This window comes from Nycticebus coucang, chromosome 21 (genome assembly GCF_027406575.1).
Source record: "Nycticebus coucang isolate mNycCou1 chromosome 21, mNycCou1.pri, whole genome shotgun sequence".
Lineage (NCBI taxonomy): Eukaryota > Metazoa > Chordata > Mammalia > Primates > Lorisidae > Nycticebus > Nycticebus coucang.
In genome coordinates, this window is record NC_069800.1 from 64,173,204 (window position 1) to 64,190,019 (window position 16,816).

Below are 16,816 nucleotides of genomic sequence, written 5' to 3' on the forward strand. Positions count from 1 at the left end.
AAAATCTTGTAAAGAATGAATGAACATAAATACATTCAGAAAATAAATCAGAGAATTGCTGCATCGAAATATTAAGCAATAATAATAATAATGCAAAGAAAGTAATATTCACATTGTCAAGTAAGATATATCTATTATAGAATGCTTTGACTCTGAGATTCAGTTTGGAGTCATCAGTTAACTTCTTCTTATTTTTTTTAAAAATACACAACTAATATTTAAAAATAAAAGTAAAAGATAATTTCAAAAAACAGATCATGCCAAATCTTATAGACAATAGAAAAAGAAGGAATACTTCAAAATCATTCTACTTGATCTGGATACACCTGATATTAAAATTGGAGAGAATATATTATTATAAAGGGAAAATTACAAACATATTTCACTTATAAATGAGGATGGCATATCCTAGACAACATATTAACAAGTAGAATTAAAAATTAATGTTTAAGTAATATACTTTGGTCAAAATTAAATCCAATTTATGTGAGAATTAGTCACTATTTTCTTGTCTTTTTTTTTTTTTTCTTCTTTTCCTTTCCTTCACCGACTCCCTCCTTCTCTGTCTGGTCTCCCGTTCCCCATGCCCCACTGTGTCATTAATTGTCCTCATATCAAAGTTGAATACATAGGATTCATACTTCACCATTCCTGTGATGCTTCACTAAGAATAATGTTTTCCACCTCCATCTCAGTTAGTACAAATGCTGCAAAATCTCCATTTTTTTTTATGCCTGAATAATATTCCATGGTATATATATACCACAGCTTACCAATGCATTCCTGGGTTGAAGGACACTTAGGTTGTTTCGCGTTTTAGCAATTGTAAATTGGGCTGCGATAAACAGCCTAGTACAAGTGTCTTTATAGTAAAAGGTTTTTTTTTCCTGGATAGATGCCCAGTAATGGGATTGTAGGATCAAATGGGAGGTCTAGCTTGAGTTCTTTGAGGTTTCTCCATACTTCCTTCCAAAAAGGTTGTGTTAGTTTGCAGTCCCACCAGCAGTGTAAAAGTGTCCCTTTCTCTCCACATCCATGGCAGCTTCTGCAATTTTGTGATATAGGCTATTCTTGCTGGGGTTAGATGATATCTCAGGGTGGTTTTAATTTGCATTTCTCTAATGCAAATTAAAATTAGGGATGATGACCATTTTTTCATATGTTTGCTGGCCATTCGTCTGTCATCTTTGGAGAAGAATCTATTCATCTCTCTTCCCCATTGATGTATAGATTGTTGGTTTTTTTTTGTGGATTAATTGAAGTTCTGTATAGATCCTGGTTATTAGGCGTTTGTCTGATTCAAAATATGCAAATATCCTTTCCCATTGTGTAGGTTGTCTATTTGCTTTGGTTGTTGTCTCCTTGGCTGTACAGAAACTTTTCAATTTAATTAAATCCCATTTGTTTATTATTGCCATGGCAGTCTTCCTCATAAAATCTTTCCCCAGGCCAATATCTTCCAGTGTTTTTCCTATTCTTTCTTTGAGGATTTTTATTGTTTCATGCCTTAAATTTAAGTCCTTTATTCATCTTGAATCAATTTTTGTGAGTGGAGAAAGGTGTGGGTCCAGTTTCATTCTTTTACATGTGGATATCCAGTTCTCCCAGCACTATTTATTGAATAGGGAGTCTTTCCCCCAGTAGACACTCTTGTTTGGTTTATCAAAGATTAGGTGGCTATAAGTTGTTGGTTTCATTTCCTGGTTTTCTATTCGATTCCAAAAGTCTATGTCTCTATTTTTGTGCCAGTACCATGCTGTCTTGACCACTACGGCCTTGTAGTACATGGTGATAACTTCAGCTTTGTTTTTGTTACTAAGAACTGCCTTAGCTATGTGGGTTTTTTTCTGGTTCCATACAAAATACAGAATCATTTTTTTCCAAGACTTGAAAGTAGGATGTTGGTATTTTAATAGGGATGGCATTGAATCGGTAAATTGCTCTGGGAAGTATAGACATTTAAAAAAAATTGCTCTGGGAAGTATAGACATTTTAACAATGTTGATTCTTCCCAGCCATGAGCATGGTATGTTCTTCCATTTGTTAATGTCCTCTGCTATTTCCTTTCTTAGGGTTTCATTAATTTTCTTTATAGAGGTCCTTCACCTCTTTTGTTAGGTATATTCCTAAGTATTTCATTTTCTTTGGGGCTATGGTGAAGAGAGTTGAGTCTTTAATTAACCTCTCATCTTGGCTGTTGTTGGTGTATACAAAGGCAACTGACTTGTGGACATCGATTTTATATCCTGAGACATTACTGTATTTTTTGATGACTTCCAAGAGGCTTGTGGTTGAGTCTTTAGGGTTCTCTAAGTATAAGATCATATCATCAGCAAAAAGGGAGAATTTGACCTCCTCTGCACCCATTTGGATTCCCTTTATTTCCTTGTCTTGCCTAATTGTATTGGCTAGAACTTCCAGCACTATGTTGAATAGTAAAGGTGACAGAGGACAACCTTGTCTGGTTCCAGTTCTAAGAGGAAAAGCTTTCAGTTTTACTCCATTCAGTAAAATATTAGCTGTGGGTTTGTCATAGATAGCTTCGATCAGTTTTAGAAATGTGCCACCTATGCCTATACTCTTCAGTGTTCTAATTAGAAAAGGATGCTGGATTTTATGAAATGCTTTTTCTGCATCTGTTGAGAGGATCATATAGTCTTTGGTTTTGCTACTGTTGACATGGTGAATACGTTTATAGACTTGCATATGTTAAACCAGCCTTGCATCCCTGGGATGAAACCTACTTGATCATGATGTATGACTTTTCTTGGATAAGCTGTAATCTATTGGCTAAGATTTTGTTGAGAATTTTTGCATCTATATTCATTAGTGAAATTGGTCTGAAATTCTCCTTTTTAGTTGAGTCTTTTCCTGGTTTTGGTATCTGGGTGATGTTTGCTTCATAGAAGGTGTTGGGGGAAGATTCCTTCCTCCTCAACCTTTTTGGAAAAATTGCTGCAGTACAGGAATAAGCTCTTCTTTAAAAGTTTGATAAAATTCTGGTGTGAAGCCATCTGGACCAGGGCATTTTATTGTTGGAAGATTTTTTATTGTTTCTTTGATTTCAGTGCATGAAATTGGTCTGTTCAGGAGATCTATTTCAACTGGGGTAAGTCTAAAGAGAGGGTGTGATTCCAAATATTGATCCATTTCCTTCATGTTGTCAAATTTCTAGGCATAAAGTTTCTGGTAGTATTCAGAGATGATCTCTTGTATCTCTGTGGCATCAGTTGTTATTTCCCCTATGTCATTTCTGATTGAGGTTACTAGAGATTTTACTTTTTTATTTCTAGTTAGTCTTGCCAAAGGTTTGTCTATTTTATTCATTTTTTTCAAAAAACCAACTCCTTGTTTCATTAATTTTCTGAATGATTCTTTTGTTTTCAATTTCATTAATCTCTGATTTAATTTTGGATATTTCTTTTCTTCTGCTGGGTTTAGGCTTAGATTATTCTTCTTTTTCCAATTCTATCAGATGGCTTGTGAGTTTGTTGATACACTCTCTTTCTGTTTTTCAAATATAGGCTTCTAAAGCAATAAATTTTCCTCTCAGGACTGCTTTTACTGTATCCCATAGGTTTTGGTAACTTGTGTCTTTATTGTTGTTATAGTCTAGAAAGTTAATGATTTCCTTTTTTATTTCTTCCCACACCTGTCATTCAGCATAAGGTTGTTTAACTTTCATGCCTTTGTGTGAGGTTGAGCATTTTTGTTGGAATTGAGTTCCACTTTTAGTGCCTTGTGGTCTGAGAAGATGCAAGGTAGAATTTCAATTCTTTTGATTCTGTTGAGGTTTGTTTTGTGTCCTAGGATACGATCAATTTTTGGACAATGTTCCATGGGATGATGAGAAGAATTATGTATATTCTTTATCTTTGGGATGGAGTGTTCGATATACATCTATCAAGCACAAGTGTTCTAGGGTCTCATTTAAATCTCTAACATCTTTGTTTAATTTCTGTTTAGAGCAGGGGGTCCTCAAACTGTGGCCCGTGGGACACACTGTGCAGTGTGCATAGGAATTTGTTCATAGTTTTTTCTTTAACTATAGTCCCCGCCCTCCAATGGTCTGAGGGACAGTAAACTGGCCCCCTGTTTAAAAAGTTTGAGGACCCCTGGTTTAGAGGATCTGTCCAGCTCTGAGAGAGGGGTGTTGAAGTCCCCTGTTATCATGGTGTTATATGATATCATATTGCTCAGACTAAGCAAGGTCTGTTTCAAGAATCTGGGAGCATTTAAATTGGGTGCATAAATATTTAGAATTGAAATGTCTTCTTGTTGTATTTTTCCCTTGACCAATATGAAGTGACCATCATTGTCCTTTTTGACTTTAGTTGCTTTAAATCCACATGTATCCGAAAATAAGGTTACAACCCCTCTTTTCTTCTGAATTCCGTTTGCCTGAAAAATTGACTTCCAACCCTTAACTCTGAGTTTTAATTTGTCTTTTTAGGTGAGGTGTGAGCCATAAGATGGCTTGTGTTTTTTAATCCAATCAGCCAGTCTATGCCTCTTCAGTGGGGAATTCAAGCCATTGACATTTATTGAGATAATTGATAAGTGTGATAGCCTTCTATCCATCTAATTTTGTGAAATTCCATTGCTTAGTTTGTCTTTTACATCATTGTGGAAACTAGGTTCTGTACTTTAATTTCCGGGTGCTTACTTTGCTGAAGGTCCATTGTGATAGTCAGTGTGTAGAACAGGTTGAAATAGTTCCTGTAAGGTTGGTCTTGTTGTGGCAAATTTCCTCAGTGTTTGCATATCAATAAAAGATTTGATTTCTCTGTCAATTTTAAAGCTTAGCTTAGTGGAATATAGAATTCTGGGCTGGATATTGTTCTGTTTTAAGTAGATTAAAGACAGATAACCATTGTCTTCTGGCTTGAAAAGTTTCATTAGAAAATTCCGTAGTCACCCTGATAGATTTGCCCCTGTAGGTCAGTTGGCACTTAGTCCTGGCAGCTTGCAAAATTTTTATTTTGTCTTGACTTTAGACAGATTCATCACAATGTGACTTGGAGAGGCTCTATTTGACTTGAGGGGACCAGGGGACTGATATCCCTCTGACAGGAGGATGTCAGCATCTTTGGCGGTATTTGGAAATTTTTCCTTTACAATATCTAGAATGGCTTCCATTCCCCTGGGGCATTCTTCTTCCCCTTCGGGGATACCTATAACTTGTATGTTTGAATGCTTCATAGAGTCCCATAATTCTGTCAGTGAATGTTCTGCTTTCTCTCTCTTCTTTTCTGCCTCTTTATCTATCTGAGTTATCTCCAGAGCTTTGTCCTCTACCTCTGAGATTCTTTCTTCTGCATGATCTAATCTATTGTTGATACTTTATTGCATCCTTAAATTCCCTCATTGACTGCTTCAGTTCCTTAAGCTCTGCTATATCCTTTCTATATTCTTCGTCTCATTCATCTTTTATTTGATTCTGTTTTTGGATTTCCTTTTGGTTATTTTCTACTTTCTCAGCAATTTCCTTCTTGTTTTTTGATTGTTTTCCACTTTCTTAGCAATTTCCTTCATTGTTTTCATCATCTGTATTTTAAATTCCCCTTCTGTCATTTCTAACATTTCTTTATAGGAGGAGTCCTCTGCTGTAGCTACCTCACGATCCCTAGAAGTGGTTACTCTGGACTGGTATTTCATGTTACTAGGATTTTTCTGCTGATTCTTCTTCATGAGTGCTTTCTTATATCTGTTTCCTTGCCCTAATTATCCTTTCTTGCTCTTTAAAATTTTAATGAGTTCTTTTGGTACAGGACCAGAAAGATGAGAAAATTGAAGAGCAAGAAGGGAAAAAAGATTTTTAAAAGAAAGAAAAAAGAGAAAGAAGAGAGGGTGAGTAAAAGAAAATATTGACAAAAAGAAGAAAGGCACCAAAAGAAAGAAACAGGAGCAATATAAGTGTATAGTAGGGTACTATGGATCCAACCTTGAAGACCCCAACCCCCAAACCGCTGGGTTGGGTGATTCCCTTGAGGTCAACAGCTCTTTTCCAGCTGGATCAGACACAGTACCCCACCTCCACCAGGTAGAGAAGAAAGCCAAAAGTACTATAAATCAAACCGAAACAAAACAAAGCCAAAAGTACTATAAATCAAACCAAAACAAAGCAAAAACCATTATGGGATAACATTGTGGGGAAAAAAATATATAGGAGGAGAAACACTGGCAAAAATGAAATTCTAATTGTTAAACAAGGCAAAAATGGAAAATTGTATTTAATCTAGAATAGTGAAAAAGAAAGAGAAAAAAATGCCAAGGAAAAATGTTGAAATTAAAAAAAAAACAAAAGAACAAAAAAACCCCAAAACTGAAGGACCAAACAGTATATATATCTTACTGAATATTGTCCGGGCAACAGGTGATCCTCTGAGGCATAAGATGTTAATCATAATGTTGATACAGCTGTCCAAGATGGAGACTGGAGGCCTCTGCTGATCTCTCAGACCCCGCAGGCTTGGGAGCCCAAAAGTCCCCTCCGCCCACTTAAAAGATTTTCCAAACTATGAACGTGGGCCAAGCAGAAGCTTTCCAAGAATAGCACTTATCCCTGGGATCTCTCCTGGGGTGGCTGTCTGCTTATCCAGTGCACCAAGTCCAGGCTCCCATTATGCCCATGAGGGCCAAGGCTATTAATCTGCCACACTTGCATCTCTGCACTTTCCCAGCATCTCAGTACTCACCTTTGGGCAGCTCAGTCGCCCATGGTCTCCGGGCTGATCTCCGCGCTGCAACACACGGGGGCAGCTCTCCCACAGCAGCTGTGCGGGCAGCCCACAGCTGAGCGATATTAGCTCCTTTTCGGCTCAGAGGCTCAGACCGGGGTCCCAGACAACCCTCAAAGTCATCTGCACACATCGGCCCAAGATATCCCAAGGCAGTTCAATCGAGTGCCCAAGTCCTAGAAAACCAAAACAGCCCATGGGTAAGGCTTTTCCTGCTTGCAGTCTTGCTGTTGCTATGGGTATAGCTGCAGGCAGCCTCCAACCGAACAAACGCACCTACCACTTGCCAGTTTTCCGCCGCTTCTGTCCTCCTCGTGGGGTCCAGAAGTCTCTCACCGACTTCCTCTGTCACCACAGGGAAGCCTCTGGGCAAAACCCACTGGCCAGTGATGCCTAGAGTCTTCTCTTGCCACTCTTACTGGGCCCGGCTGCACAGAAGCTGTTACTTGGCTGCCATCTTTCTCCAGGTGTCTTTTCTTGGATATGCCTGAAGGACAATGGTGAAGAGAAATCCTTCTAGTGGGCAGAACATTGGGCAGTGCACCTGGTTGCCCAGCTGGCATTTCATCCAGCAGTTTTACTTCTCACAAACCAGCCCAGGGAAGGAGAAATAACTTGAGTGGAAATGGTGGGAAATAAGAAAGACTGACAAGAGGCAAAAGATAGGATGGGAATGCAAGGTCTGGTGCAGCTGCCCACGGCAGCCAGCACTAACCCGATCCTTTTATGTGTTACAGATACGCTCAAATTTTCTATTTCTTCTTGAATCTGTGCTAGTGTTTAAGTTTCTAGGCATCTACCTTTTTCATCTAGGTCATCCAATTTGCTGGCATACAATTTTTCACAGTATTCTCCCATAATCCTTTTTATTTCCAAAAGGTCAATAATGTCCCTAAGCTTTCTTTTAAATCTTCTCTGTGTACCTTAATGTAGCTAGGTTTGTCAATTTTTTAATCTTTTCAAAGAACCATTTTTTATTGATTTTTCCCTTATTTTTCTATGTACCTCTAATCAGATCTTTATTATTTCCTGCTTCTGATAGCTTTGAATTTAATTTACTCTCTTTCTAGCTTTTACAAGCTATAAAGTTTGGTTACTGATTTGACATAGTTCTCCCTTTTTCACTTAGGTATGTAAAGTCATAAACTTTTCTCTGAGTGCTGCTGTTACTATATCACGCGTTCTGGAAGGCTGCATTTTCATTCTCCTTTGTCTTAAAGTATCTGCTAATTTTCCCTGTGAGTTCTTCTTTGACCCAATTGTTGCTTAATAGGATGATGTCACTGAAAGTTTTTATAATGGAGGCACATCATATGATTTATGTTTTAGCAAGATGATATTGGCTACTAATTGAATAAAATATTGTGGAAAGTATGAATGCTAGCAAACCACTTAGGAGGCTGTTGAAATTGTCTATGTGAGAAATGGTGGTGACAATGTCAAAGGTAAAAACAGTGGAAGTAGCAGGAAGTATTCACATGTGGGCTATATTTTAGCAATACAATCTATAGGAATTGTTGGTGAATTTACTGTTTGGGTGAGGGGAAAAAAAAGAAACCAAAAATTAATTTTAGGTTTTGGCTTGAACAGTTGGTTAGATAGTAGAGACTGTGAGGTAGGAGGGCATGATTTTTTTTATTTTTTCCTTTGGTAGTGAGAATGAGGAAGATAATTCACAAGCTGTTTTTGAGAGTTGAGATGCTTGTAATTAAAGCAGTTCTTATATATTCTGATGTCAAAGTGAAGGTCAGAACTTTTACATACTTACTTGGGAATCATCAACACAGAGATGGTTATTACATGGGACTACATGAAATTACCTAAGGAGAAAGAATACACTGAGGAAAAGGGAGTGACTAGGAATGAGGCCCACAGTAAGAGGTGAAAAAGAAGCCAGGAAAGAGACAAGGACGAGTGGCAAATATGTGCTCACTGAGGCTTTTAAGTGTGAAATTTTCCAGAGAGAAGTTAAGAAAGACATGAGATTTGGCAACATAAAGGACTGGTGATTTTGATAAAAGTAGTTTTGGGCCAGGTACAATGGCTCACACCTGTAATGTTAGCATCTCTGAGTGGCCAAGCCAGAGGATTGCTTGAAGTCAGAAGTTTGAGACCGGTCTGAGCAAGAGAGAGACCCTGGGCCTAAAAAAATTAGAAAAATCAGCCAGTCGTAGAGGTGCACACCTGTAATCCCAGCTACTTTGGAGGCTGAGGCATGCAGATTGCTTGAGCCCAGGAGTTTGAGGCTGCAGTGAGGTATAGACAACACCACTACACTCTAACCAGGGCAACAGAGTGAAACCCTGTCTCAAAAAACAAACAAAAAAAGTAGTTTTGATGAAATAGAGGCTGAAGCTGCACTGAGGAAAGGAGTAAATAGGAAGTGAATAAGTTGAGATGGTAACTACAGAAGAATATTTTGATGTTCTTCATAAGGGTGAGTAGAGAATTACATTGAGGAACGTGATGTCAAGGAAGGGTCTTTTATTTACAGTGATACTTTGGAATTAGAACTTAATCCATGCCAGAACACTGTTCAAATTCCAAATCGTTTGAGTTCCAAGACAATTTTTCCCCTTTGAAATAATAGAAACTGGATAAATCTGTTTCTGGGTCCCGCAAACTCAAATTTTCAAAATGATGTTAACAATAAATGCATTGGATTTTAAGGTATAATATTAATAAATAGTATTTGAATAAAAATGTAAATTAACAAAATTAAAAATACAAAACCCCAAAAATATAAAGGCCCGTTTCCTCACAATTGAACACTTGATTGGAAACATACCCCTCACTGTTCACAAACTTCTTAAACTCCTTTACAAACTTTTCTGCTGCTTCCAAATTAGAACTGGCAGCTTCTGAGTGCATAACAACACTATGGATCCCAGTCCTTTTCTTAAAAGTCTCCAACCACCCCCTACTGGCTTTCCTTCTTTTGAGCACTAGTATCAGGCATGCCTTTCACTAAATCATCCTGGAGGACCTTGGCTTTCTCACAAATAATCGTCTCAGAAATCGCATCACCAGCCAGCTGTTTCTCATTAATCCAACCTAAGAGGAGTTTTTCCATCTCTTCCACACTTTTCAATCTCCTAGAGGTCAGCATCGTAACCCCTTTTGTCACATCAGCTGCTTTGATAGTTGTTAGAGTTCTGGGGTATTCAGATTCCAGGGACAAAACTGTACTTATTTAATAGACATGGCTGTAAAAACAAGAGGATAAAAATCAGAGATGACAGGATTTAGAGCACTAGTCAGGTGACTGTCCTTAATAAGGAAGCAAATCTGCCCCTGGAAGAAGGAAGAAATCAGCAAATGCTGTTTCTGATGCAGGAAACATGTTAGGTTTTAGGGTAAAAATGAGGAAATTTTGAGGTGAGACCATCAGCTGAAATGTAGAGAATTAAAGGAAAGAGGTATCCCTATGCAGTAATACTCTGGAAATGTGGTAATGCCAATTATACAGGGCAGAGTAAGCATTGTTAAGCAACGCTGATGCACATTTGAAGTATGTGACCATAAATTTAAAAATTAATTGTATGATTTTTCTCTAATGCTATTCAGTAGAATAAGGGCTGAGGATTAGTGGATAAGGCTGACAAAAGGAAAAAGGACAAGAGAATATTATTTTGTACTGTGTAATCTGGAACGGGTAAGAAAGAAGGACAGATAAGGAGGGCAAAGGCATAGAGAAAAAGGCTGGCACTATTCTACAAAGCAAGTTAAAAAGACACAGGATCAGGTGTTAAGAATATTTGAAATTGAGATTCAAAGGGGCACAACTATTGGTAATGACAATGGTATAGCAGAAAGGTTTAGGTCAGGAAGGAAGGAATGTGGGCTGGATTATACACAACAGCACAGAATGGAAATAAGTATGATACATGATTTAAAAGTCTTATAAATCTGGCTGAGGATAAGGTAGACAAGGTGGTTATGTCAAGACAATTAGTTTTAAAGTTGCAGGACAATATTGGAGTTGCTATTAGTGAGTGGTATTTAATATTATAGCAGAACTGTCGCTGTCTCTTAAAACAGAAACTCCATTACTCTTATCAATAAAACCTAGCTAATGTATAAAAATGATTTAAGATGAGAGAGGTTTTCCTTCGTTTATATTGACTAAGAAGTCACTTTTACCAGTATACTAAAATCCTGATATTACTCATTTACTCTGATGCTATTAAGGTTGCTTGGCACATGTATTACACTTTGGGTGTCTGAAGAAGGACATTTTGTTTGATACAAGGTTCACAAAATAGGAATATAAAATTTATAAAATATTTATCCAAGTGACATATTTATTTCAACTTTATTAAGCCAAATGTGAACTTATTTTCATACATTAATCTAGCAAAATATTGTAATACATACTAGAAAATTAAACATACTTGTTAAACAGCTTTCTTGTGAGTTAAGACTTCTATATCGAATTAAAATATTTAGGCAATAACTTGGTTATTTGAAGTCATTTACAACCTTCTAATATATTAGATCTATAACTGAATAAATATCTCCATCACTGTGCTGAAAGCACCAATCTAACACTCAGGTAAACATTTTACATCAAGACTTCTTCCCCTTCTGAGTGTGGCTAAATTTTTACTACTTACAGTATGTTCTGAAGTATTTAACAAATTTAGATATTATATTTTATAAGTATTTATGTGCAAACTAAGTACATTTTACATAATAAAATTTAATTTAGTTTTGTGAGTACAGTTAACTCCATAATATTCACATCAGGCAAATATTACTACAAAAATAAGCCAATTCGTTTTACTGTTTGGTTTTACAAAACTTTCTCCAAAATTTAAAAAATGTAGTATTATGCAGACAAAAGTATTTTGGGCTTGGAGTCATGCTATAGTGATTCTGTCTCATCCATTAAAAGATGTGCATTTTTCTCTTTGCAGGACTACTCTAGTATTTCCTCAGTTATACACAAAACAGAATTAGATAAAATGTGTTGATAACAACCGGATTTCACATATTATCATTTGTTTCATGAGTTATGAACAATGACATCAGCCCTCTGCGTACATTAAGAAGCTCCTCTTCTTGCTGTGGGTTAGAAAAAAAATTACACTTAGATTTCGCAGTATCACCATAAAACAACCACGTAGAATAGAAAAAAAATCAAATTATTATTAGGAATTAATTTAAAAACAACCCCTTTCATAAAGATACCATGAATCAAGGCTCATTCTACCCAAACCCTAGGGTCTATACATAGATATCTGAAGAATTCTGTGGTCAATGGAGATCTTCTCTCAATTGATCATCTTGAACATCATTATTCTTTTAAATTCCAAAATAAATGAAATTTATATTTAAATTTACAAACGAAGTAAAATGAAAATAGGAAAAAAACTGACAAGCAGCCTAGATACATAGCTTCTTGTATGCTTCAAACTAAGCTAGCTTTTAGCTACAACCTCCTGATCACCTACTATTTCAGCATACCAAGCTTCTATTATGCTTTGTAAGCATATTAAAATGTCCTGTATATAAAACCAGTGTACTTAAAAATGCCTTCCATCTTTAAGAAAACATCAAAGAGTTTACTCAAGAGTAGCCCCTTTAGTCCCTCCCAGGTCTACTTTTTCTTCTAGCTGGTTTAGCAGGCTTTTGGAGAGTTAAATCATTTAAAATCATTTTTTATCCCCAAATCCAAGTAAATAAAGTGTGTTGTCCAAGTGGACAATAATACTTTCACTGAACTACATATTTTCTGTGTAGCTTTGCCATACTATTTTATGACTTCAGAAGGCAGGGCAGGTCAGAAGTCTGCGGTAGTGCACTGTTCAGAAACACTACAAAAACATCATCCATTCTTTCAGCTGCTTTTTCAATTTGCAAATTGATACTTTTTTCCTCTTTAGGAGGAATTCATTATTCAAATTATCCATATTCTTGTACTAGAAATATTCTCCCATTATTTAAATAACTAAAAGTAACTGAGCTAAAACTCCCTACTCCCAACCAGAAAAGAAAAAAAAAAATAGATTAGTTCACTTACCATGTCCTTAAGAAGTTTGTCTTGCAGTATTTTCATGTTTTCTTTCATCATACACATCTGTAAAAGAGTAAAATATATTTCCCACATGCAATTTACCGTAAATTTTTCACAGCAAAAGACAAGTTAGACTAGCCAATATAAAAGATTACATATAAAAAACATAAAATTTATACCTCTGATGTAAAAATGATTTCTTCACGATCAGTGTTATAGAAGACATTTTTGTCCAATGCAGTTTTCAAAAGATGAAGCCTAACAAGTAAAATAGAGTTCTTTGTTATTTATTAGGAATCCAAATTAAATTGCTATAATATAGTACATAGAATTTTAATATCTCAAATGCTAACTTATAATTAAAAAATCAAATTTTGTAAGTTCTAATCATCAAGAAAATCATACTAACCTCTGCAATTCACTTTCTTGACATTCCTTCAACCTGTGAAATGTCTTTTCCCAACAATCCTAAATTTTAAGATACAATAACCAGTTATATTTTAGTGTCATTAAAAATCAAGGCTCCACAGGAGAATTATTGTATTTCTCATATTCCAAATTTCAAGAAATAATTGGACTACAGGTTAAGATTATTCCAGGTATCATTAACTCTTTCAGATTAAAAAAATTTGAAAGTAAAATCTCTTAAGATTCCTACTTTTTTTATTATAAACTTTATTATCATTACCTTTGTTCATCATAAACTTAAATTTATGTGTTTATGTGAAACTAAAAAACTAATATAAAACTAAGTGTTTTAAGAACAAAAAGCTTTAGAATGTACTCTTAGAGCAGACTGTATTTGAAAACTTTTCTAAGTGTAGCTCTTTAAAGGCAAAGTTTTAAAATTATTTTTAAATTCTTAAAAGAACAAACCACAAATTCTTTTTCAAAATCTTTTAAAGACTGTGACTCTTTCTCAAAACTGTCCAGCTGCTCTGTCATGATGAATTGGAATTTGTCAAGTTTTTTAAACCTATTAAAGAAAGAAATGAGATTAATTTTAAAAATATAGCATTCAGAATATATGAATATATAGCAGTTAGAAGTTTTTAGAACAAATTTTTATTACAAACCTAAAGTTCTTAATGTGATGCTTCACTGAATTCAGATGTTGTTTGGCTGTTTTACAAGACTTCTTAGTAAAATGATCCATAATCTTCTGTCGGATCTGAAAAATACTCATTTTTAATTTAAAACATCTTTATAAAATAATAACCTAGCCATAATTAGATTAAGAGAAAAGCCTTTTCCAGGAAACAAAATAACTAAGAAGGAAAGTGAATAATTTAAAACTCAGTTACTTAAACTGTAGTGTTAGCCGGGTGCAGTGGCTCACACCTGTAATCCTAGCACTTTGGGAGGCTGAGGTGGGAAGATCACTTGAGGCCAAGAGTTCAAGATCAGCCTGAGCAACATAGAAAGATCCCGTCTCTACAAAAGATAGAAAAATTAGCTGGGTGTAGTAGTATGCTCCTGTAGTCCCAGCTACTTAGGAAGCTAAGGCAGGAGGATCACTTAAGCTCAGGAGTTTGAGGTCGAAGTGAGCTATGATGATGTCATTCACTTCAGTCCTGGCACCAGAGTGAGACCCTGTCACCAACCCTCCCCCCCCCAAAATGTTAAGAAATAATCTCAGTCACAGCAATGTCTTATCCCATTAGTAAGTATTTAAGTATTTGTTGCTAATTATTTTCCTAAGAATACCACACTCTACAGTATTTACAAAAATGATAGTGATTATAAATTCTCTTTAAGGTCACAGAATAAAAATCACACATAGAATTATTATTTTAAGCTATTTTACACACAAAAAACATGTATTTATTTGCACCTAGCCAGAGATGCATAACAGAAAGTACAAATCAGGGCTTCTCTATTTAGATTAGGTTGACCTTGAGCAAATAAAATCAAAATAAATATACAGAACTGTAAATAATTTCAGATTTTACCCCTGAATAGGAGAAAAGGCCAGCAAAACAGATGGGGCTAGTAACTTGTGCTGAAAAAAATATCTTTTATTTGAAGGAGGGCATAAAAAAAATGTCTATTCCAAATATATGAGAGAGAGCTAGGTAGGAAAAAACTCTTACAATTAATAACTAAAGATTTTTTTAGAAAGCATTTTTGCATTCATCATCTCATTGGAGCCCCAAACTGAGAATATGTAAGTATAGAGTTAGTAGAACAAAGTGATACAGGATTTTACTGACTGCAATTGCTCATCCTTGATACTATATTATACCACCAACCACTATGAGATAAAAACATGTCTTAAACCTATGAGGCAGGAAAACTGTTCAGAAAATAAAAGAAAAATCATAGAAGCCAAAATGTTAAATTGAAAAGGACAATAAGACAAAAGAGAAAGAACTAATAGAAAAATAAGTAATGGGATAATGTACAGACTTTACAAGCAAACTCAACTCATAAAGTTATTTACCTAAGAATTATTCCAATTTTTCACACATGAGGAAAATTGGGTTTGTGAATGGGTGATTTATTGCCAAAGGATTAAATAAGCCAATAATCTAGTAGGAACGGTGGCATATTATTATATTATTGGGTCTAAATCATAAGGTAAATAATGATAACTCACATGAATCCTCTTCCTAAGTTCTGAATTAAGCGTCTCATAAATCATCCCTGCATCTGAAAATTCACCATTCCAGTTCTCCCCATCAATAGAAAAGTCATTGTTTGACAATGGAGATGTACTTTCAGATGCTAAAAAATGAAGAGTTAAAATACATATTGTTAGAAATGTAGCCTTGTCATTAGGCAGAAAACAAACCATTGTTATTTTCAGATTCTTTGTGTAATCTAAGCATCATGAAATTAAAGTCAGACTTCATTATGTTGTTTTTTTATTTAAAAATGAAGTTATTCTGATTTATTAAAAAAAGATGGCTCATGTTATTAAGGTAAAAGTGAGAACATTTCTGGATTTTTTAAAACTGCTTTTGACTACTTCCAAGCTATTACCAACATAAGCATATTCAGTGACACACTAACAAACACATCAATAAATTCATACCCCTAGTGAAACTTAAACGGGGTGATAAGTGAGAGAAGGAAGAGGGAGATCTGTGAGTATATAAGATCTTGCTACAACATTATTCATATAAAGTGAACTTCATGGTAAAGAATCATCTGTCTTGTATTTCTCTGAAGTTGTCTTTACGAAAGATATTGTTTTGTAGATGGAATCAATCAAAATCTAAGATGCCATCTTCCAAATACCTGCATTTTGACACAGGCTTTTGATCCACCTACTTTTGTGAACATGATGATCTGCATCTTCAGTTTTACACTTTTTGGGGAAAACAAATTTTGCTCTTTCTTCTTTCTCTTCTATTTCTACTTCATCAGAATTATTTAGATTATCTTCCATGTACATTCGTTTGCGACTGAGATGGTGAGTGAGGCCTTAGGATCAGTTAAGGAAAATTAATATTGTTACAATTTTGAGTAAAATACCTGATATTTTGTTGCTTTTCTTTTAAATAAGGGTTTGTTTCCATTCATCATTAGCACTATATTCTAAGGCAACTGTGCACTAGGGTTACTTTTCGTATCTTCTTTTCGATATTAACTAAATTAAATAATAGTATTTAACTTAAAATACATAATTCCTTAAAGTGAAATGTCACAGTAGTATTTCACCAACTAGTTATTTTTTTTAGAAAAAGTAAGACTAAGGCTTCAAACCTGATGCACAAGTAGTGTTACAGGGCATGTCAAAGCATGCATTCTCTCTTTCTTCATTACACATGGATAGTAGAGATGCTGAGCGATTTTCCTAAAAATACATATTAGAAATCAGAAAAAAATACTGTAAGTACTTTCAGATTCACCTCGACCGGCTTTCTCAAACACTAAGGCTAGTAAATGTCAATTGTGATCGTTTTTTTTCAGACTGTTTTCTGCCCCTTCCTTTTACCCTAATACTGCCCTGTGTTCTTCATTTAGACTCCTTGTTAGCCTCGATCCTATAGTGATGCTTTGCTGCTAGCTGGCTTTTTTTCTTTTGACTACTCCTGCATTTCAATGTTTC

At 35.3% G+C, this 16,816-nt stretch overlaps 1 protein-coding gene across 1 annotated transcript in view; it reads right to left on the bottom strand.

Moving 5' to 3' along the window:
* Positions 1-11,048: 11,048 nt before the first annotated feature.
* Positions 11,049-16,816, bottom strand: part of SYCP2 (synaptonemal complex protein 2) — a 65,640-nt gene continuing 59,872 nt past the window's right edge. Inside the window, exons 36-44 of the mRNA XM_053574052.1 lie at positions 16,471-16,561; positions 16,036-16,188; positions 15,359-15,486; positions 13,836-13,930; positions 13,636-13,735; positions 13,169-13,227; positions 12,939-13,017; positions 12,766-12,822; positions 11,049-11,807 (exon numbers count right to left, since the gene is read on the bottom strand). Of these exons, the coding sequence (XP_053430027.1) occupies positions 11,730-11,807; positions 12,766-12,822; positions 12,939-13,017; positions 13,169-13,227; positions 13,636-13,735; positions 13,836-13,930; positions 15,359-15,486; positions 16,036-16,188; positions 16,471-16,561 (840 nt within the window). The 3' untranslated portion in view covers positions 11,049-11,729. The remainder of the gene's footprint in view (positions 11,808-12,765; positions 12,823-12,938; positions 13,018-13,168; positions 13,228-13,635; positions 13,736-13,835; positions 13,931-15,358; positions 15,487-16,035; positions 16,189-16,470; positions 16,562-16,816) is intronic.